At 43.2% G+C, this 23,975-nt stretch overlaps 1 protein-coding gene across 3 annotated transcripts in view; it reads left to right on the forward strand.

Annotated features, from left to right (window-relative positions):
* The first annotated feature begins 3,325 nt into the window (after positions 1–3,325).
* TTC39B (tetratricopeptide repeat domain 39B) overlaps positions 3,326–23,975 on the forward strand; it is a 130,920-nt gene continuing 110,270 nt past the window's right edge. Inside the window, exon 1 of one of the 3 annotated variants that reach the window (XM_072728239.1) lies at positions 3,326–3,507. In XM_072728239.1, coding sequence (XP_072584340.1) covers positions 3,466–3,507 — 42 coding nt within the window. In that variant the 5' untranslated portion in view covers positions 3,326–3,465. Of the gene's footprint in view, positions 3,508–4,202; positions 4,627–23,975 lie in introns of those variants that run through there. The other 2 variants (XM_072728240.1, XM_026001423.2) reach the window with 2 other exon arrangements.

A 23,975-nucleotide genomic window follows, 5' to 3' on the forward strand; every position in this document is an offset into this window, starting at 1 on the left:
TTATTTAAATCAAGCATGCACAGAAAACCCTAGGTCAACTAAGGGTAACAGGTTCAGGAATACTAAAGATAAGATTGTGAGCAATATTAGAATTATTTTGAATTCCAAACAGATCCCAGTAGGTGTGCTTTCAAAGTAAAAAACAAATACGACACTCACTCTTGCTTCATCACTCTGTTAGTTACTTTTGGGAAATTAAATATTTGAGTACTCTCACTTGACTGTTAAGAGTACAATGTTATCAGCAAACTGGCAATGAATTCTGTTGCAAAAATGAATCCATTCGAATACTTTTTTGAAAAAGGTTGTATTATATTTGTGATTCATGACCCCGCAAAATCATACGTGTGCAGAGAAAGTTGGCATCTGCCAGGAGCAAAGCAAATTTGATTAGATGTTCCAGTGGCTAGAACGTATTCATTCAATATTTACAATTGGCTTTCTTAGAAATAACGAGTGTTGCTGATCTAGAGTGTTGCTTTATCTAGTGATGTGAATTTAAGACATACAGATCTTCAGATTTGATATCGGATATTAAAAAAACAAAAACAAACCCTGAACTTTATAAGAATAGATTCCTGAAAAATCAGACTTCTCATTACAACATCATCATGTCACTAATTAGAGCCAACTTCTTTTGTATTTCTTCAAAATTTGAGATGAAATTTGTGAGACAGTAACAAAGCATACAGGAAAGGAAGAAGCCACCAATGAGATAGATGGTTTCACGTAAAAAAGATGTGATATTAATTTAGGAACCAATGAAAACCAATGAAAGCAGAATCATGTGTGAGTAATACAGAGTAGAATCTGGATCGAGACAGGAAATCTAGCCTCAGAAAGTGAAGCATAAACAGAAAAGGGAGGAAGTGGGGAGGAGGAATGGAAATTTTCAGGAGTATTGGAATTAAAAGACCTTTAGTTCCCTCCTAGTCCCATACATTTGATCCTAAGAGCATCTAAAGAAATGTGTCAACCAGTGAAAAAAATGTCCTTATTGAGATATTTTGTAGATAACCATAATATTCACCCATAAGCATACAATTCAATGATTTGTAGAAAATTCAGAGTTCTGCAACCATCACCACAATCATATTTTTTCATGTTGTATATGGGATAGAAACCATTTTATTTTTCTTTTATAAAGTTACATAATGAATTGTTAAAATCTTAGAGAAGTTTCAAAGATGCAGAGGGGACTCTTTGAAAATGTGTGTAATAGACATCTGTAGGCAGTTGGTGTACAGAAACAAATAAGAGAAGCAGAGTGGCTGGAGGCAGTACAGAACAGTGGTTACCAGGTACCCATTATGGTCAGACTGCTGGAGTTCAGATTTAGGCATCCTTATTTGATTCATAGCTGTCTGAGCTGAAACAAGTCACTTGAACTCTCTTAGCCTCAGCTTACTGATAATAGTACCTACTTAATGGGGTTATGAAGTATAAATGAGATAATATGGGGATCCCTGACCCAGGGTTTAGCGCCTGCCTTTGGCCCAGGGCGCGATCCTGGAGACCCGGGATTGAATCCCACGTCAGGCTCCCGGTGCATGGAGCCTGCTTCTCCCTCTGCCTATGTCTGCCTCTCTCTCTTTCTCTCTGTGTGACTATCATTAAAAAAAAAAAAAAAAAAAAAAAAGAGAGAGAGATAATATGTATAGGTGGTGCTCATAGTCCTGATACTTAGTAAGTACTCAATAAATACTAGCTATTTTTATCATTATCACTAAATGGTGATTAAGTAGCTTTTCATGAGCCAGATGCAAAAGACCACATACTCTCTGATTCAATTTATGTGAAATTCTAGAAAAGGCAAAACAATGGGGATAGAAAGTAGAAGATCAGTGGTTGTCAGAGGCAAGGGAGTGGGGGTAGGAAATTGATAGCAAAGGAGCACAGGGAACTTTTTAAGGTGCTCTATATTATGATTGGGATGGCGTTTTGTAAACATGTCATAGAATTACATACTTAAATTTGGTGAATTTTTTCGTGTGTAGAATAAAGCAGACAAAATATGCCCCCAGCCCTAAAAAATACAGCTTTTAACTTTCTAGTTGGATAGTTTAATTATTTTACATGTTAGAAGCAAGAATACATTTCTAAGGGTGCCTGAGTGACTCAGTCAGATAAGTGGAGGCTCTTGATTTGAGCTTGGGTCATGACATCGAGCCCTGCCCCCATCCTGCTGGGGGTTGAGCTTGCTTAAGATTCTCTGTCTCCCACCTTCTCCCTCTCAAAAAAAAATTTTAAAAAAGAATAAACTTTTTTCTTTTTAAAGATTGCATTTATTTATTTATGAGACACACAGAGAGAGGCAGAGAGACATAGGCAGAGTGAGAAGCAGGCTCCCTGTGGGGAGCCTGATGCAGGACTTGGTTCCAGGACCCCAGGATCACGACCTCAGCCAAAGGTGGCAGCTCAACCACAGAACTACCTAGATGCCCCAAGAATAAATTTCTAAATTCAGCCAACAAATATTTGTTGAGTATCTGCTATGTGTAAGACATTGTTCTAGGTTCTGGGGACACAGCCTGGAAGAGGACAGCATCTCTACCCTCATGGAGCTTACAGTTCACGCACGAATTAGATACATATATTTGGGGTTACAAAAGGGGTCAGTGTAGGATGTAATGGGGACATAACATGATAGGGGAACGGGAGGAGAGGTAGAGGAGCTCCAACCTGTCTCATGGATTTTATTTTTCAAACATACACAGAAGCAAACACAGCGTGCCTCTATCTGACATAGTGTCTGGAAACGCGGTGTGACAGAAGTTTCTGGGTGACGGGGGATCGTGTCCCTCTGGTCCCCACTACCTGGGAGACGGGGTGTCCACTTGATGAGGGAGGCGGGCTGGCACTGGCCCAAGGGCCAGGTGGACACTTCCACCTGCCTCAAGGGTAGCGGCCTTGGCCTCGACCCGGTCAGCCTGGCGTCCTCTGGGCTGCAGTTTGGCACCAGCCCCCGGCCCAGCGCAGGACGCCGGGCCGCTCCAGTACCCTGGGCGAAGAGGGGCCAAAGGCCAAAGTCACCTTCTGCGAGATGCCCCGCCCCCCGAGGGCCCCGCCCCCGGAGACCCCGCCCCCGAGGGGTCCGGAGCCTGGGGCCTGAGACGCTTTGCGGGAACGTGGTTGGCTCCTCAGTGTGAGCCGCGTGGGGGGCGGGGCGAGGCCGCGGGGGGCGGGGCGAGGCCGCGGGGGGCGGGGGCGAGGCCGCGGGGGGCGGGGCGAGGCCGGGCTGCCGGCTCGGCGCCCGCGGGGGGAATGGATGCTCCGCAGGTCCGCGGGCGCCGGGGGCGGGGAAAGCGCCGGCTCCGCTGCGCGCTGGCCCCGCCCGGGACCGGCCGGAGCGCGGGGCCGCCCCCTTCCTCCCTCGCCGGCGCTGGGCTGAGCCGGGAGCCCAGAAACCGAGTCGGCCCCGAGCTCCCTGTTCGGTTTTTGGGTGGCGGCGGCCTGAGGAGGGACATGGCGTTGGTGGGCAACGGAGCCGAGCTCGAGGCGGACGAGGTACCGGCTGGTGGGGGTGCAGGCGCTGCCTCCCGAGTCCGCGAGGGATGAGCGAGCCGGAGGGACAGCCAGGGTCCCGCCCCCTTGGTCCCCAGGCCGGGCCCGGCAACCTCCAGCCCGGGGGCGGGGGCGGGGGCGGGGGCTGCGGGGGGCACCGCCTGGGCGCGGGCCCCGCGGGGTCGTGGGGGGGACAGCGCGTTGGGGCCGCGCGTGGATGGGTGCGAGCGCGCGGGGGCGCCGGGCCCGCAGCCCTGCGCGGGTCTGAGCCGCTCCCGCAGCGCCTGGGCTCGTGTGGGCTCTGACCCTGAAGTCCCGACGGCCGCCCTCTGGGTTTTGTGGGACTCTCACTTCTGTGGAAGTTTCCAGGCGGCGGGACCGAAAGGCTTCCAGGCAGTGACAGGAGGAGGACACCGCGGGAAGAAGGAGCCCCAGGGGCGTCCGCACGAGCGGGCCCCAGGGCGGGGGCTGCGGGGGGCCGGAGGGCTGGGGGACCGGAGCAGCAGCCCGGGAATTGGTGCTTTCTGCTCCGTCCCCAGGGCACAGGCCTTTCCCGTCGGGTCCGCGGCTTGTGGCTTCGAGGACCGACTCCCGCCTCCCGACTGCTCGACTGCGCTTAAGTCACTGAGTCACGAGCCACTTCCTCCTGGGGCGGGCGCGCGGGGGTCTGCGCACCCGGGGGCGCGCGCCGGACCTGCGCTTTGGCGCACTTGCAGCGCTTGGCAGCCTCGGGGACGCGCCCCCTCTCGCGCTGGAAGTGGAGGCCGGGCGGATCGGGGTGCTGCCGCGGCGGCTGCTGCTGCTGCTGCTGCTGCTGCTGCTGCCATCTTACCTGACTTGAATTTTACAAGTCGCTGCCCGAGGTTTGGTTTCAAATGATGCAATAGTGGAAGATCTGGAGGAGGCAGGTTAAGATTCCTGTGCATCTCTTTAATGTCGGGAAACTCCTGACAACGAGTGCAGTGTTTTCAGTGTAGTCCTTGAAATAAAAACGAAACAAAAACCAAACTACAACTCCTTTACGCGGTTGACAGGCAATAGGGCAAGCCAGGCTGTTAGCTGTTAAAAACCTTCCTTACAGCCAGCCCCTTGCAGCGAGGACCCCCGAGACCACAGACCAAGGTACCGAAGCTTGCCAAGTTGCATCTTTTTATTGTCGAAACTTTTAGAGTACACCTAAAGGCAAATGATGAAATAGCGTATTTGTTGCTATTTTCATCCATGACAACCTTTCTTTATTTATAGCCTTAGACTGTCTTTTGGTATGACCTGGAGCCTTCTGTTTTTCTTTCCTCCTGTCTTAGTCCTTTTCTATAATCGAGGTAGTTAAATTTTCATGGTGCTTTGACTATACATACACTCCCTTAAAAGTTTTTATGGCTGTCTATTGTATGTTAAATTAAATATTCATAAGTCTGGCATGCAAGGCCCTCTACGGTGTGATCTCAATTTCGTGTTCCATCCGATCCCCAGCTACTTCCCTCTGTATAACCAGTTACTTTTGTCCGTGTTACGCTGCTATTATAAATGAGGAAAGAAGACTGGCGGTACACAGTAAATGTGGATTGAAAATTTTGAATCCCTAGTCTGCTTTGTCTAAAAAGATTTGGTGCTCTTAGGGCAATATAATTGTCAAGACCAGGGTGTTGTTGGGAGAGAAAGGAGATATTATTAATAATTAATACTTGGACAATAGGTGTAAACTGGGACTGTCCTGGGCATATAGAGAACTTTAGCCAGCCTAGCCATACCCACTATCTACAATATGAATTGAAGCGTTGAAATGCATTGACTAGGGAGGAGGACTCTAGTTCTGTGGAATAAGTTAGGTGTTGAACAGCAGACAGCTTGGCACACAGATTCTTGGTAAATATACATATGTTGAATGAATGAAAAGGAGCAGAGATGATGTTGCTTAATAATTTCTCAGTGTTTGCTGTATCTTTCATTTTTAAAATTCAATAATTATTAGATTCTTGTTACATGTAAGGCACTATATGGGTCCTAGGAGATGAGCAGAGTACAAACAATTTTTTTTGTTCATGCCAAATTCACTTTTGTCCCTCACGATACATCATTTCTATTGGTAGAGATTTTGCAGAGTTTTATTGAACATTTGCTCTGTTCTCAAACTTGGTAGGTGCCTTAGAAAGAGAAGACATAGTTTTAGCTCTCAAGGATTCTCTGGCTAGGTAAGGATGGATATATGACATGTGTGCAGGAACTCTAGAATAGAGCTCCAGGCAGGGTAAGCAAGTAAGAAGTATTGCATTGTGGACTGGGTACACTTGACTTATTTGTAAAAAGTCCCTATCTTTCAGGGGGCTGAAGCAAGCACTGTACCACAAGTGAACAAGACCTTCTTGGTCAGTTTTACTTGGCATGTGAAACTAAGGTGGCTTATTTCAGTTGGGGAGCTTTTTAAACAATATATGTTTGATAGTCTATGTGGCCATTGTTTTATCTTCTAGGGTAGTAGAAGGGGACAAAGTGGTGTAGTTGGAAAAGTAGTAGGCTAGGGATTAGAGGAACCAGGCTCTCTGTCACTAATTTGTCCAGTAGCCATTTATTAATTGCGTGTGGAAACATCTGTCTGCAGATAGAGCAGTGAGCCAGACTGATGGGGTCTCATTGTCTGTAACTAGTGATTTCATTGAGCAAGTCTTTCATTCTCTCATCTTTTTCCTCATCTGAAGAAGCAGAGCTGGATGAGTCCTAAGTGTTCTTCCACAGAAGTCTGTGCTTTTTTGGAGGGAGGCTCCTTTTTGGGAGAAGAGCTAATAATATGGGAATTCCTTTTCTTTCAAAGTTTCTAAGGAAATGATAGTAATAGAGAAGCTGTCATGGTAGCTGGAAGTTTTGTTTTTTTTCTGTTTAGTTGCTAGGAGGATAAATGGGGGAACATAGAAGTTAGGGCTTGCAACCTCAAGGGTGGCAAAAATTATTTCTGCAGGGAGGCAGAAACATCTTAGATATTGGAGTGGTTTTGTAGCCCTTCAGAGCTTGGTCAACAATATCTTATTTTCATTAAAATTTCTCTTGGGTATTATGTTGACATCAGGTTCTTGGGAGATACACAGAATGTATGCAAGGTCAATACTATAAACCTATGGCAAATAGATGGCTAGGAGTGGAGGACTTTCTACCATTTACTTGATCTTGAAGTCATCTCTCTCTTGGTGACCTCCTCATATGTGCAGACTGCCCATTGGCTGTCTTGTGGATGTTGTTCATGTTTGGCCTTGAGTGTTTTCGTGCATGACTTGGTGTTTGAGGATTAAATAGGAATAGTTTATGTTTTATTATTTAATCCTACTAAAGTTATTCAGTCCACCAATAGTTGTCAAGTAATGAAAGGAGAAAATATTCAATGTATCTGAATATCTAGTAGCTACTTAAGTTAAAAATTATTTTCTCATGTAAAAAAAGTTAACTTCACTAAAAATAGCTTTTTAAAGTTTTCATTTTTATTTATTTAAGTAATTTCTACACACCAGATGGGGCTTGAGCTCACAACCATGAGATCAAGAGTCACATGCTCTTCTGACTGAGCCAGTCAGGCATCCTAAAAAATAACTTAAAATTTTTTTTTTTTTTTTTAGCCCAACACAAGGCCTGAACTCATGACCCTGAGATCAAGACCTGAGCTGAGGTCAAGAGTTGGATACTTAACCAACTGAGCTGCCCAGGTGTCCCTAAAAAATAACTTTTGAGAAGATAATTTTTCAATTGTCTTATTTTTGCTAGAGAAATAGCACTACTGAATGTCTTTTTAAAAAAATTGGTTACAAAAAATAAAAAATAAATAAAAAATTTGGTTACATTGCTATTATGTAGAAATTGGAAATTGGCATATGTAATTTGATACATTACATTAAAAGCTACTTAACAAATGTAGTTATAAATTTAAATGTTAGCATTAGAAATTTTAATTTAACTTAAAATATTCAGTTATTCCAAATTCATTATTGAATAAAAAGAATAAACTTTATACTTGCTCTTTTTTTTTAAGATTTTATTTATTTATTCATGAGAATACACAGAGAGGAGAGAGAGAGAGAGAGAGAGAGGCAGAGACACAGGCAGAGGGAGAAGCAGGCTCCATGCAGGGAGCCCCACGTGGGACTCAGTCCAGGGTCTCCAGGATCAGGCCCTGGGCTGATGGTGGCGCTAAACCGCTGAGCCACCCGGGCTGCCCTATACTTGCTCTTTTAATGTATAATACATATATATATATATGTATTTATTATATATATATATCAGTGCTATTAAAAAATCATGGTGGGGATCCCTGGGTGGCGCAGCGGTTTGGCGCCTGCCTTTGGCCCAGGGCGCGATCCTGGAGACCCGGGATCGAATCCCACGTCGGGCTCCCGGTGCATGGAGCCTGCTTCTCCCTCTACCTGTGTCTCTGCCCCTATCTCTCTCTCTCTGTGACTATCATAAATAAATAAAAATTTAAAAAAAAAAATCATGGTGGGTATGATTAGGAAAAAATATCTAATGGCTCCTGAAGAGGGAAATAATGAAAAAAAGTTGAGAAACACTGAGTTGGAGAAAGGGCTCATTTGGCAGGTGCTTTCATGGTCTGCCTTTTGGCCCAGGGTTTTAAAATTTTTTAAAGTTAAGTATTTTAAATTTAATTTTAAGTTTTTTTTGGCTCAGGATTCTTTTTAGATCTATTTTTTTTTTTTAAGATTTTATTTATTTGCGAGAGAGAGAGAGTGAGCATGTGCAAGCACACATAGTGGAGTGGGGTGGTTAGAGGGAGAGGAAGAGGGACAAGCAGACTCCCTGCTGAGTGTGGAACTTGACTTGGACTCAATCCCAGGACCCTGAGATCATGCCCTGAGCTGAAATCAAAAGTCAGATGCTTAACCGACTGAGCCACCCAGGTGCTCCAGATTTAATTCTAATTTAGAAAATTTATCCATTGGAATTTTATTTATTTATTTATTTTTATTTTATTATTATTATTATTTTTTTATTTATTTATGATAGTCACAGAGAGAGAGAGAGAGGCAGAGACACAGGCGGAGGAAGAAGCAGGCTCCATGCACCGGGAGCCTGATGTGGGATTCGATCCCGGGTCTCCAGGATCGCGCCCTGGGCCAAAGGCAGGCGCCAAACCGCTGCGCCACCCAGGGATCCCTATCCATTGGAATTTTAGATGAAGTTTAGAGAAAGTTGATTGCTACAATATTTTTTAAGAATCAGATTCATTCTTTCATTCCACTAGTGCTCGTGGAGCACCTCTCAGGTCCTAACAGTCCGTAGATACTGGAAGTACACACTAAGTGCCCGCTAAGATAAGAACAGTATTATTGTCCTTGAGGAATAGGCACTCTAGCAAAAGACACAGTTACATGAGTAACTAGTTCTATCTTTGGCTCAAGGTAGGTTTTACATAGAAGGGCCATGTAATTTATCATCCATAGCAAGGCAGTATGAGAGTAAGTGCATGCTCTCAGTAATTACCCTAGGACAACAGGTGCAATGCAGGAATAACACCCTGGTTTAGGGGTTGGCAGGGACTTTAAGAAAGAGGTAGTATTTGAACTGGGTCATGAATGTGAGCAGGCTTGTGCTGTGCAGAGCAAGTGAACTACCAAGCCTGGTAGAAGTTGAGAGGGGCGAGAATGAGAGCACACATGGGTTTAGCAGGGCACTCAGTGCGAGGGAGGGAGAGCCGGTGAGGGCTGAGACAGGAAAGTCCAGCTTGGATCATGTGGTGCATTATCACATCATGCAGGAGTGGAGTTTGGGCCAAATCTCCTAACAAATGGGAATCTAGAAGGTTTTTTAGCTGGGCAAGTGTAATAAGGTTATTTGTTTTAGGAAGATAAATGTGGTCAAGTTGATGCAGCCAGATTGTGGAGGTGGCAGCAGGAAGGGCGAGTGGCTCTTGCAACATTTAATGTGGGAGGAGGTGAGACCTGAATGGGAGGAGAGGCTGCAGGCTTAGAGAGAAGAGGCCAGTTGAGAGGAAGAGCCTGGAGGAGGAATTGGCTTGGGGGCCTTTTCCCCAGTTTGAGGGTCAGTAAATGGGGAGAGGCGGGGAGCTGTTCGGTGATAATTCTGGGTTCCTTGTGTGCTTTTAACACAGGAGGAGTGGGTGTAGAGGATGGGGAGGATCTTACATAGAATATACTCATCTTTGTGGCTCACTGTGACTTCTCTTACCAAGGGAGCATGAACCGGTTGTTTATGAGGGCATGAATTTAGGCCAGCTTAAGAAAGCATGTTTGTAAATTGGTTCTGCAGGTCAGTGGGAGGAAAAAATAGCATCAGATTATACCATCAGCCTCTAACTCCTGCTCAGGTTAACCAACAGGCAATTTTCCTGGAATGTTCAATCTTGAGTCTCTTGAAATGCCATCTCTTCTTGGAATGCCACCTTCTCAGGGAAACTTGGAGTTTCTCTTCCCCTTCCCTTTGTACTTGGATACTCCCTTCCTTCTTTTCAAGTCCAGTAGCACAGGTATGTCCTCTTGAGGCAGCTGTCAGATCTTCCTGGGGTTAGCTGTTGGCTTTATCTTAGTTCCCTGCCCAAGGATGCTGTCACTAATTCTTCACAGTGTGAATCTAATACTGCGAATTCTCTGAGGCTCAGGGTTTCCATCTAACCATCTGTTGACAACTGCCCAGCCCCAAGTCTTGGGGACCCCAGTGGCCATCTCCAGTGGGTCTCCTGAAGTCACTTTGTGTGCACTTTTTAGAAGATGAATCCATGGAGACTGCCCTGGTGCTTGTGAGGCTTCCTGGGGAGAGCTTTCTGCTCTGTCCCCAACCGTATCAGAACTTTCTTCTTCCACTCATGTGCTTACTGGATATTGATTATACACCCTGGCCGGTTCGCTATATTGGTTGGGTCACCATACTAAAGGAACTCCTCAAATTGTTGAATGCCTGGCAGTTCATTCATAACGCCATTAAATATGTTATGCTCTTTATTTAAAGACTGGATTTATAGTAAGTGCAAAGAAGCCGAGATCTCTGGACATGTCCCCTTAGTATTGCTGATATTATGCTGACATGTACATAAGGTCTACATATTTTTAAATATTTTAATGAAATAATGCCACATATATGTATTTGCTGGGTCTAGTTGCACCTAGTAAATAAGAATTTTTCAGTCCAATTTAATGTGTTGAATATTGCATTAGGTGCTGTAGGGGCAAACACAGCTCTGGCTCTCTGTTATGATCTAGTGGGGAACAGGAGCAGGTGCATAGACAAGCAGACGTAATACTCTGTGCTGAGAACCACAGGAGGGATGCCATGGTGCTTTGGGAACAGAGAGGGAGGCACCTCATCTGAAGGAAGAGGTGGGTCATCAAGAATGGTTACTTGGAGGAGGCTACTTCTTAGAAAATTTGGATCTTACAGGGTGAATTGGGGTTAGCTGTGTAGGAGAGAATTGGGAATGAAGGGAACTCTTGAAGTGTGTCCCAGGGAGAGGGAACAGCAGGCATAAAATAAAGAGGTGAGGGAGAGTTGGTGGTGCTCTGGGTGGCAGGGAACCAGTCTGGAAGGGTAAGAAGGGCTGGGCTGTCCAAGACTTTCTTGCCAAATTGTGGATGTTATTGTATGCATTTAAGGGTTCAAGCTGAAGAGAAGTATGGAGAGACCAGCAGGTGGTTGGCAGCTCTCTCTGGCACTGCATGGAAGCTGATGGGAGGGAGACAGGATCCAAGGTGGGGAAGCAGGTGATTTTTCTGGTGTTTTCTTTTGTTTGTCCAATGACTGTTACAGCCCACTGAAGGCTGACTATATGCAGTGGTAACTGAGCACTGGGATAACATGATGGGTAGGATACAGAGCGGGTACTTAGGAATATAGACACAAACACACAGCTCTGACATAAAGTAGTGGAGATTCCAGACAGAGTGTAAATACTCTGGTGCTCCTAGAAAGAGGAGAGGACTTTTTCACAGGGCAGCCATCAGGACATCATAGCAATGACATGCCCCCAACCATAAGTCAGCTGATTTGGTTTCCTGACTATGTCTTTGTGTGACTTAGAACTACCCAGCTGCCAGCTGTGTGACTTAGAGGAAGACCCTTAACCCTTTTGGGCTTCGGTTTCCTCATAGGTAACAGGGAAAGAATTGACTTTGACCCTCTGTTTCTAAAGTTCTTTTCAGCTTTGACATCTGCGATGTAGACAGTGGCATTTGACTTGGATGGTGAGGGGTGCATTTTAGCAGGAAACAGTGGAATGGGTCACACTTTCATTTCTTCAAGCAGAGGGAGCAGCAGAGGAAACATGCTCAGGCATGGATGAAGCATCACGGAGGCCATCGTGCTGAAGCAGAGGGTGTGCGAGGGCTATGGGCTGAGGCAGCAGAGCTGTACCGTGTGTTGTAGTAGATTCTGATAGACCTTCAGTGCTCAGCTAAGGAGCTTGGGTTTGTTTTTTTCCTAATTTATTTTTTTGACAGTGGGGAGACACATCTATTTTTCTGTATCTAGGGAAGGTCTGCCTTCCTTCCTCTTTCTCTCTTGCTCTCTTGTTCTCTCTCTCTCTCCCTCTCCCCCTCCCCCTCCCTCGCTCCCTTCCTTCCGATAAAGGAAGCAGTGATGAATCTATGATTCTATTTTAGTTTCCCTTTCTTCTTTCCCAACTAGTATCTGAAATTTTATGCTAATGACTGTCAACTTCATTGCAATGATTAAGAAGGCAGACAAGTCAGACATGCCTGAGTAATTCCATAGGCTTATGTTTCATCACATAGCCTCTTACTAAGTTCCAACATGCAGAACCATATGACCCACACTCTGGTGTGGTCATCAGGACCAGTCCAGGTTTCTCTGGGGGTCCCCTTAGTCCTTTTCTTCCCCCATGCTTCCTTAGACAACTTTGTCCTAGAGTTCTGGGGTTTGTGGTCTTTTTTCAACTCATGAGGCACCGTCCTTCCATTCAGACCTAAAGGAAACAAACCTCAGATTGCCACATCATTTTTCATGCCAAATGGAGTGTGATCTTTTCAAAAGGTGGTGAGCAAGACAGATGACAGAGTGGGAGATTCCTGAAGACAGGGGAATGGGGCCTGACTCCAAAACCTCTCCCAGAAGCACTCCTGTGTCATCATCGGTTCAGGATCATTGATGGAGTGCTCATTGCCAAAGAGCAGCTACTCCCTATGCAGAGTAGTATTGAGCTTCTGAAGAGGGCCAGCTTGGGCTCATATCCTGTCTTCCCAGTTGCAACCTTGGGCATGCTATTTAACCTGCCTGATGCTCTTCATTTATAAAATGGGAATAATGATACCTACCCTATAAGGTTGTGGATGAGGATGAAATAAGAGTCTACTTAACAAAGCATTTGGCATATAGGATTACTCCAGAAATGGTGGTTCTCTTTTTCTATATACTTTTACCTTAAGATATTGCTGCTACTGTTTATTATTTGTGGGTTTGTTGAAGAATCTGCAGCAAATGTTTTAGTGTGTTCAGATTATAGTTTTACTTTATTTTTGTAGCCAACTGAGAAGGAGATTCTGTGTTAGCACACATCTGAGAAACAGAAAGTGAGTGGCCCAGGCCTGGACTTACTTAGGCACAGATGTGGCGTTAGAAACTAAGTGCTCTAACTTTACACTTAGTGCCCTTCCCATTAGGTCAGAGGATGGCAGACTTTGTCAGAAGGACAAATGCACTCTGCCTTTTTCCTGCCTGTTTTTGTAAGCAAAGGTTGTTTATTTGTTTATTTGTTTTAGAGGGAGAAAGAGAGATTCAGAGAGGGGAGAGAGAATGGGGAGAGGCAGAGAGAATCCTTAAGCAGACTCCCCTCTGATCTCACATCCCTGAGACTTAACCAGCTGGACACTTAACCAACTAAGCTACCCAGGGGCCCCGAAAATAAAGTTTTTTGGAACACAGCCATACCTGATTGTTTAGGTGTTGCCTGTGATTATGTTCACACTGCAACCACAGAATTGAATAGTTGGGACAGGGACTATATGGCCCACATGACTTAAATATTTATCAATTCTTTATGGAAAACATTTGCTGACCCCTGTACTAAGTAATTTCATGGATATGTGTAAATTTGTTTATAATATCTTACAAGCCTTATGAATTAAATTTGCCTATTGCCTTAAAACTCATATAAGCATCAAAACCCAGGAAAAAATATAACTCTGTTTGACGCATCCCATGAAATGGCATGTTACAAGTAATGAAGTTAGACATGGGTTGGAATTCTTACTCTTCCATGTACAACCTTGGATGAATTAAGCTTCAGTTTCATCCGTAAAGTGAAGAGAATAGAACCTGCTTCAGTGGGTTATGGTGGGGATGAGAACCCTGTAAAATGCTTAGCTAATGGGGTGCAAATGTTGGCACTTAGCTCTATTTATTGTTGAGACTGCACATGTGGATGCTTGACATTGTTTTCCCAACCAGATGAGGAGCCGGCTGTGTGAAAGTTGGCCACTCCAGGCTCCAGTGCAACTCCTGTTCAGCAGGAGGACCCCTTTAGAATAGATGCAGTTAGCTCTCAGATTAATCCATTCAGGTGAATTCTGCAAGCTTCCAGTCCTCACACTTTCCTTCCCTGAGGACCGGAGGGGAAACCACTTACCGCGAAAGAGAGTGGTAAACAGGGGTTCAGTGCAGAACTGTGTTAGTATTTGTCAGGAAGGCATTTGGCAGTAGCAGTTATATTTTGAAAATGACATTCCCCGTTGACACATAAATGGTATGTAACCTTTGGTTTTTCCAAACATTTTGCTGTGCAAAATGTGCCTCTTTAACATTGGCAAATGTTGTAACATTCTTTATAGCTTTTTTATGTAGCACCTCGATGCTAACAGGAGACTGTGACCTGTAAAAGTTGTGTTTGTGTTTCGTTACTTAGTGTAAGAGATTAAAAGGTAAAGGAAGTGACAGTATGCGTGCGTGTGCACTCTTGGACCTGGAGGGGGTTCTAGGGTTCTTGGTTAACCCCAAAGCAATGCGCCATGCCAGACTGCTCTTCCTTAAGTTCAAGCCCTGTTTAAAATATGTTCACAGCTTCTCATTGCCTTGGAGGTATTGTGCACATTAGCACGGCATATAAGGCCTTCCCTGGGACTTAGCTCACTGGTTCTCATACTTCGGTGTCCATAGATCACCACGTTAGGGGAGTGGATGACTTGTTAAGATGCACATTCCTAGGCCTTCCACAGAACCATTCCGACTCAGTAGGTCTAGGGTCACTCCCAGAAGTTTTCATTCCTAACAGGACTAATAGTGCTGAAGTGCTTATAGTTTCCCTTCCACCCTCCAGCTCCCAAAAGTTTAGTCCCAGCTTTTAATATGCTGTTCCCCCACCTGGCCAGTTCCTCTTCATACGTTAAGACTTGTGGGCACTTCTCCTCCAGCCCTTCTAGGTATTCCCTCCCTTTCTCCCCTTCAGAAGGTGCTCAATAACTATGTAGCATTCTTGGCTGGCAGGAAGGAGAAGTATCTCTCTTTCTGCATACATGCCACCACACCTGGTGGGGATAAGACAGAGGTTCCCGTTGTTCCAAAAGGAAAGGGTGGTTTTTTCCAGGAGACAGCAGAAAAGGAACTCCCTAAACCCCTAAAGGGGTTTCTAACAATATGATATTTTTATCTACTCAACCAGGAAGGAGAATTTGCCTTTGCAATCTGTTGGCCTTATTTCAATACACTTGAAAAACAAAACAGCTTTATTGACGTGTGAATACATATCATAAAATTGATTCCTTTTAAGTGTACAGTTCAGTGATTGTTAGTAAATTTACAGAATTGTGCACAGATCACCACAATCCAGTTTTTTTGAAATTGAGGTATGATTAACATAATACTTTATATTCGTTTTAGGTATATGACATAATGATTTGATATTTATACATATTGCAGACTGATCACCACAAGGATAGTTAACATTTGTCACCATACATTAGTTACATTTTTTTTCTTATGGTAAGAGAACTTTTAAGATCTACTCTCTTGCAACTTGCAAATGTGTAATGTATTGTTATTAGCCATAGTCACCATGCTATACCTCATCTCCTCAGGACTTTTTTATTTTTTAACTGGAAGTTTGTACCTTTTGACCCCCTTCATCCATTTTGCCCACCTCTCTCTCCCCACCACAATCCAATTTAAGAACATTTCCATCACCCCATAAAGATTCCTTGTACCCATTTGCTCTCACCTCAGTACACTTTTAACTCTTAAAATAATTGAACAATTTAAAATCACAAGAAGAAAATAAAATTTCTCAGGCAGATATAAAAATGAGATGCCATTATATATGATAGGGATAATACAATAGTGTTAGGTATCAAAAAACAGGACTGGACAACAAGGTGCATTTTGGTCAGCGCTTGACTTGGCTCTTACACTGTAACTTCACCAGAAGAGAGGTTCGAGGGTTGCATGAATTACCCCTGTCCAAATGAAGAATTTGTCCCGTTTGCAGGAAAGCAGACGTGTAGTGTACATGGATAAAGGGTTTTTCCTGATTTCCTAGTTCATTCCCCAAGGCAGATCCTATTTATTCAATATGTTTAGCTCCTGCTAGAGAAATAAGCATGCAGTTCCATTTCTAAGCCATTAGCAGTTGAATAAAAGGGACTGTCTCCAGAGCGGAAGTCTCAAGTGGGACAGAGTCTAATGAAGTCAGCCTCTTTTTAGGTGTCCCTGAATTTCAGATTTGTTGTGTCTCTTCTTAGGAAGGCACGTGAAAGAGAGGGAAAGAACATGGGTGGGCTTGCAGGCATCACCCATCAAGGTTCTGCAATTTGCTGGTAGTTACTTGGGCGAGTTACATAATCTGATTCTCTGTGAGAATCAAATGGGGATTCTAATGCCTACCTCCTAGAGGTGCTATGTGTGGTCCTGGCACCATACTGAGTGCTGGCCATACTATAAATACTTAATTGCAGCCATTAATTTGAATAGCAACTATGTATGGATTTCATTTTTTATCAGTACTTTCGGATGGCTAGAATTTTATAGAGCAGGAGAGAATCATGGTAAGATGGTATCAAATACAGCAACTAGCTATGCTGAACATCTTGATGTTAAATATTCACTTGCCGATATTAGTTTGAAGGTTCAGTTTCTGGAGAGAAGGTTTTGTTTTGTTTTTATTTTAAAATGCAAACAGTGGGGGCAGCCCCGGTGGCACAGCGGTTTAGCGCTGCCTGCAGCCCAGGGTGTGATCCTGGAATCCTGGGATCGAGTCCCGCGTCAGGCTCCCTACATGGAGCCTGCTTCTCCCTCTGCCTGTGTCCCTGCCTCTCTTTCTCTCTCTCTGTGCCTCTCATGAATAAATACATAAAAAATCTTAAAAAAAATAAAATGCAAACAGTGGTTAATATCCTTTTGGAGAACTGGCTCAAGCTGGGTAATCAAGGGCAAGGCACTTGGAGCCATAGTGTCTCTGCTCCCACAGTGAGGGTAAGCGAGATATAGCTTGTAGTCTGGCTGGGTAGGGAGTGTTCACAAACGTAGGATGACCAAAACTTATTCATACACATAACTTATTCATACACCAGAACTTATTCTTACGGGGATCCCTGGGTGGCGCAGCGGTTTGGCGCCTTGCTTTGGCCCAGGGTGCAATCCTGGAGACCCGGGATCGAATCCCACATCGGGCTCCGGGTACATGGAGCCTGCTTCTCCCTCTGCCTATGTCTCTGCCTCTCTCTTTTTCTCTCTCTGTGACTATCATAAATAAAAAAAAAATTAAAAAAAAAGAACTTATTCTTACATTGTTTTTAGAAGCTTGAGCTGTTCACATTTCTGACAATTTGCTTATTTAGTAATAATAGCATATGCGTATATGTGGTATTTCTCCCAGTTTTTTCAAATAGAAGACATGGAAGAGATTCATGGAAGTCTTTTTCATCACACATAAAGCACATCTACTCCAATTTCATAAATAGTTGAGAAGACTTCACTAAAATGTGAGGCTCCATAAATCAAAATGTATTGGGGATCCCTGGGTGGCTCAGGGGTTTAGTGCCTGCTTTTGGCCCAGGGCGTGATCCTGGAGACCCAGGATCGAGTCCCATGTCGGGCTCCCTGCATGGAGCCTGCTTCTTCCTCTGCCTGTGTCTCTGCCTCTCACTCTCTCTTTCTGTGTCTCTCATGAGTAAATAAATAAAAATCTTAAAAAAAATGTATCTAATTATATTTGGCATTTAAAAAGTAAAGCTACTGGCCTAGAAAAAATCCTTTTCTTCTTCTAAAGGCTTTCCTGTTTTTCATCTCCCTTTGTAGTTTGCGGAGGAGGAGGTTGCATTTGAACTTAATGTCCTGCTTTCTGATCTACACAAGCCCAGTCCCAGTCAGCATTTGGGGTCTGCTTGCCTGGGAAAGCAGGTTTCACAGGACAGTAGATTAAGCTCCTCTCAGGGACATGTGACAGGCTTAAAGGAAGTCCTGTCTCTCTCTCTCTCTCTTTTTTAAAGATTTTATTTATTTATTCGTGAGAGACAAACACAGAGAGAGGCAGAGACACAGGCAGAGGAAGAAGCAGGATCCTCAGGGGGAGCCTGATGTGGGACTGAATCCCAGGACCCCAGGATCGTGACCTGAGCTGAAGGCAGACACTCAACCACTGAGCCACCTAGGTGCCCAACTCCTGCCACTCTATTTAAGACCACAAAGCATTCCATTTCAGTTGTGACAATTTGGAGGCAATCGTCCTTTCTATAATTATTTCAAGAGCAAATTCAAGGCTTTGGGGAAATAATTTAAAACAGCATTGTTCAATCCAAACAGCCCTCCCTGTGCCTCCTCCAGATTCCCTGTCTCTGCTACCCTCACTTTCCCCTTCTTTTACTTCTACATTTGTGTCATCAGCTAGTCCTCTGGACTCTAGCTCCAGAGCATGGCTCCTTATTGCAGCCCGGCCCTTCTCTCCATACACACCAGTGTCTTCTCATGCCCTCACCTCTTGGACAGCATCCTAACTGGTCTGCCTGCTGCCTCTGCCTTTCTGCAGTCCACTCTAACTCTGCGGCCCACATGCTCATTCATAAACATTGATACATGTTACTTCCCTGCTTAAAGCTTTAGTGGCTTTCTAGAGTGTTTATAATAAAATGCATGCTCCCTCCTGTGGTCTCCATGATCAGGCCTTTGCCTTCCTCTTCCTCATCTGCTGCTGCTGTTTTATACACCCTGGCTTCCAGTAGATCTCCTGAACACACCCCATTCTTTCCCGCTGTGGTGTTCTTGCACATTTCCCCAGCCTGGCAGACTTCAGCCAGGCCTTCACGTGACCTGCTCCTTCTAACTTTCCGCCCTCTCTGGAAAGATCAGGTTCCAAGTGCGGCTTCCCTGTGGTTCTGTCTTCAGAGCAGCCTTTCTCTTAACTCTATTATGCATCCTGTGTATTTCTTCTTTGATATGATCATAGTCTGTATTATCTTGTTTATTTTCTTCTGGGTCATCTGTCTCACTCTGTCAGGTTTCAGCGCAGGAAGCAGAAGCTGCTGTGGGGTTTTGAAGAAATACGAAGAAGGGAAGTAGGTGTTTACAGACTGCACAGAGCCGCTGAAGGAGCAGCTCTAGGCTGAGCCTGTAGGAATGACCTTCGGTCTCCTCTGGAGCTGACTCACTAGGGGAGGTGCTCATTCTCCTTGGCTGTCTGTTCTAGAGCTAAATGTTCATAGCTACATAATACTGTAGCTGTCATTCATGGATCAAGAAGCCAGAATCCAGTAACTTCGATTGCCACTCCTTTTTAGACACAGGAAGCTGGAAAATGGACGCTGGAGCAGTGCTTTTGAAAGTACCTCAGCTTCCAGGATGCCTGGCTGGCTCAGTCAGTTGAGCATCCCATTCTTGATCTCAGCTCAAGTGTTGATCTTCGGGTCATGAGTTCAAGCCCCATATTCGGCTCCATGCCGAATGTGGAACATACTAAAAACAAACAAACAAACAAACAAACCAAAAAAAAAAAAAACAACAAAAAAAGCATATGAAACTATCTCAGCTTCCTCGCTTTAATTTTGACAGCAGAAAAAGCCAGAAAGGGGCAGTAAAATGGCCTTCAAGCTTCTGGCTCTTGTACAGGTGTATCTTAGTTGGAATAGCTTCATCTTTCCCCAGAGTCAGTTCACTTCCTCTACAGCTGCAAATCTGCAAGGCTCTCTGGAGCTTCTGTGTCTGTGAAGTGTACTGAAGTTCCTCAAATGTCTGTTATGACTTGAGTAAAACTTTATTACGATTGATTTCTCCTGTTGTCTCTAGCTGCTTCTCAGTCTCTTAATTTTGGCAGTTCTTTGTTTTCAGATTGGCTGTGCATTTTTTTGCAGCTTTTACTATAAATAGCTCTCTCTTAGAAGTGATTTTTTTTTTTAAGATTTTACTTATTTATTCATGAGAGACAGAGAGAGAGAGGCAGAGACACAGGCAGAGGGAGAGGCTGGCTCCATGCAGGGAGTCCGAAGTGGGACTTGATCCCTGGTCTCCAGGATCACACCCTGAGCTGAAGGCAGCGCTAAACCGCTGAGCCACCCGGGCTGCCCTAGAAGTGATTTAAAGAGACCTAGTTTTAGAGTTTCGAGGTCTATTAATCTGATATAAATGCCAACAATCCTTTAAGTTCCCTTCCAGGTATTTAGAGCAATGAGTAAACAGCTAAGAATTGGTTATCAGCTTCAGGTGGCAGCAAACCAGTAGACCTTTAATATTCTCATTGTAATAAAGTCCATTTTGTAAGGTACGTTGGTGTGTAAGTCAGAGGCTATATACCTCAGTTTTTATTAGGAGAATTAGAAAAATAACTGAAGAGATGCCTGGGTGGTTCAGCAGTTGAGCATCTGCCTTTGGCCCAGGGCATGCTCCTGGAGTTGCTGGATCAAGTCCTGCTTTGGGCTCCTTGCATGGAGCCTGCTTCTCCCTCTGCCTGTGTCTCTGCCTCTTTCTCTGTGTCGCTCATGAGTAAATGAATAAAAATCACCATAGGTGCTGAATCTAAGGGCAAATTTGGTTGAGGAGAATGTTTACATTTTAAAAGAATATTTATTTATTTAAGAGAGAGAGTTTGCGTGCATAAGTAGGGGAAGGACAGAAGGAGGGAAGAGAGCGTATCTCAAGAAGTCACCCTGCCAAACATGGAGCCTAATGTGGGGCTCGATCTCACGACCCTGAGATCATGATCTGAGCTGAAACCAAGAGTCGGATGCTCAACCTATTTACATGATCTTACACTGTCTCAACCACAAACTCCTTATTTTACAAGACAAAAATAGTAACTGTGCAATGGAGAAATCAGACAACACCTTGGCCAGGTGATCAAAATTAATATCACCAGTGCTGGCAGATGAACATCTATGGCTCTGGATATAAATGACCGGACAAGGACACAGTGTCCCTTCTGAAGTAGCCTAACCTGGACCTAATCATGGGGAAACATCAGAGAAACTTTAAATAAGGAAGGTTCTGTTTACAAAAAAAAAGAGAGGAGTGCTGTACTCTCTAAAAATAGTAAAGTCATAAAAGATAAAGACTGTGAGAATATTCCAGATTAAAAGGGGTAAAGAAAACATGACAGCTTGATAGACCCTGTATTGTAAGGGAAAAGTGCCAAAAAGGAAAATTGTTGGGTCAATTGACAAAATTGGAATCTGGACAGTAGTTTCAGGTAGTTAAATTTATTGAAGTGGATAACTGTACGGTGGTTACATAAGAGACTACCTTATTTTTAGGAAATACATACGAAAGTATTTACAGGCAAGGGGCCACGATATTTGTAATTTACTCTCAAATGGTTCAGAAAAAATAGTAGTAAGTAGAAAAGAAGGAGAAGGGAGGTGGGAGGGGAGAGCAAACTATAAAGCAAACAGGCAAAGTGTAGATAATAGACGAATCTGTATAAATGGCACACAGGTGTTCTTTTTACTATTCTTATTCTGGTAACTTTTTTAAGTTTAAAATTATTTCTAAATAAAAAGGTTTTTTAAAAAAGTTATCTAGGGACTGGAAGTGCTGTTTACTTATCCTGGGCATGGAGGCAACTGGGTTATAAAACAAATTCAGCTGAAATATGTTACTTTATTGTGCAGGAGTCTTTTTGTAGGTGTGTTTAATCTGCTTATCTTGAAGTATTTTAACCTTTTTTTATTTTGTTCTAATTGTTCATTTTCACATTATACAAATAATACATAAAAGCATTCTTGTTATAAAAGATCTAAATGATGCTGAGGTCAAAACGTGATCTTTCCCTTTACCACTCCTTCCTTTTTCCTTCTCAGAAGAAATCAGCATTAAGAGTTTTTATAAATATATACCATACACCTTTACTGGGGTTAGGCTTTTCCTTTAATATATTTTACCAATATTTCCACTGTTTGGTTTATTCTTTATATAATGACTGGAGGAAATTGAGTAATGTTACTGTACCATTATTTATTTACTTTTTTTGTATAGAAGATCATTTAGGTAGTTTCTAATTTTTTCCCAATGTAATATGCTCCATAACAGATGGACCCTTGTGCATGTTTAAGAATATTGTAATAGCATAGAATCCTAGAAGTAGTATTGCTGTGTCAATGTATATGCATTAATTTAAAAAATAGATCCTGTAAGGCTGACCATTGCAGACCCCATAGCAAAGTTCTAAACAGACCATAGCAAAGTTATATGTTCACTTTTCAGCATCTCTGCCAAGTGTGGATATTATCAATCTTGTACATTTTTGTCAGTCATGTTGACAAAATAATACTACTTTTTAGGTGCATTTTTTATTTTAAAGTAAACTCCACACCCAGCATGGTACCTAGCACAGGGCTTGAATTCATGATCCTGAAATCAAGACCTGAGCTGAAGTTAAAAGTTAGACACTTAAGTATCTGGGTCACCCAGGCACCCATTTTTAGATACATATTTCTGAGTTTTTGGCTATTGGGTTTCTTCTTCGGTGAACTGTATTTTCACATCCTTTATTGAGCTTTTTGATTGTCTCTTTCTTATTGCCTTGTAAGAGTTCTTTATTTCAAATGGAAAGTAATTTTTTGTCTGGTAAAGGTGCCTTAAATATTTTCTCCTAGCCATATACTTGCTGTGGAAGCTTAAAAATTTCATGTAGGCAAATCTTTCACTCTTTTCTTTATCATTTCTGGGTTTTGTCTTAGGAGGATTGTTCCTATTTCAAAATTATTAAAAAAAATATTCTCTATACATTCATCTCTTCTGTGTGTGTGCATGTGCGTATATTTAATCTATATGGAAATTTGTGTATGGGTTTAATTTTATTTTTGTCCCAACAGATGAATCAATTTCCTTGGCATCATTTATTAAATAATTTATTCTTTGTTTTCCAGTTGAAAAATTTAACTGAATCATAAAATAAATTCCTGTATGTACAGGAATTTGTATTTATATACTTTATTGTGTTCTATTGATGCATACATACATTCCCGTGCCAATTCTACAGCTTTAATTTGGCAAGGAAAGTTCCATTTTCCTTTCAGATAACTTTAGAACTACTTATTGGGTTTCTTGGCATGATGGATAGGAGCTCAAGCTATGGAGTCAGGCCTGTGTGTAAACCATTTATTTGCTCTAGGATGATAATTACACTCTTAGAGAAATGCTACCTGTTTTATGTGAGGCAATATATTAAAAGACAAAGCATAATGCTAGGTGTATAAACATGCCAAATACTTTACAGACTCTGGTAGTGACAGAGATTTGATATGTTCAATTACAGTTTTTTTTTTTTTTAAGATTTTATTTATTCATGAGAGACACGGAGAGAGGGAGGCAGAGACACAGAGGGAGAAGCAGGCTCCATGGGACTCGATCCCGGAACTCCAGCATCATGCCCTGGCTGAAGGCAGGCGCTTAACCGCTGAGCCACCCAGGGATCCCCTCGATAACAGTTTTATAGTTTACTAATCAGAATAATCTTTTCATTGACTTAAGTAACCAGTGTGTATGTATACACACTTGTGCAGAAAGGAACACAGAGCTGAGATACCCTGTACCTAAGTTTGCAAGTGAGCTGTCTGGTGGGAGAAGTTGTATTGAAAGGAACTCAGAGCTGAGATACCCTGTACCTAAGTTTGCAAGTGAGCTGTCTGGTGGGAGAAGTTGTATCTCCAAAGCTCTGGTGTGGTTTGATGAGGGTCATTTTGTCAAATAGCTCAGTTTGTTGAATCTACAAAATTTGTTTGTCAAAGGCAGTTTTAAAGGCTTTAATGGCAGTGAATAAAAGTCACAGATTCCGAAATTGAGCTTTGTGGGTTCAAATCCCAGTTCTGTCACTTAGGTGCTTTGTGACCTTGGGAGACTTATTTAAACCTTCTATGTCCCAGTTTCATCATTTGTAAAGTGGAGATAATACTAAGCCATTTCAGAGGGTTGTTAAGAAGAACAAATGGGTTAACATATGCAAAGGTGCCTGGCATGTTAAAAGTATTGTGGAACTGACACCATTATTATGATGATATCCTTATGATATTGGCATCCACATTTCTAACACTTCATAT

Source organism: Vulpes vulpes, chromosome 12 (assembly GCF_048418805.1).
Source record: "Vulpes vulpes isolate BD-2025 chromosome 12, VulVul3, whole genome shotgun sequence".
Classification (NCBI taxonomy): Eukaryota; Metazoa; Chordata; class Mammalia; order Carnivora; family Canidae; genus Vulpes; species Vulpes vulpes.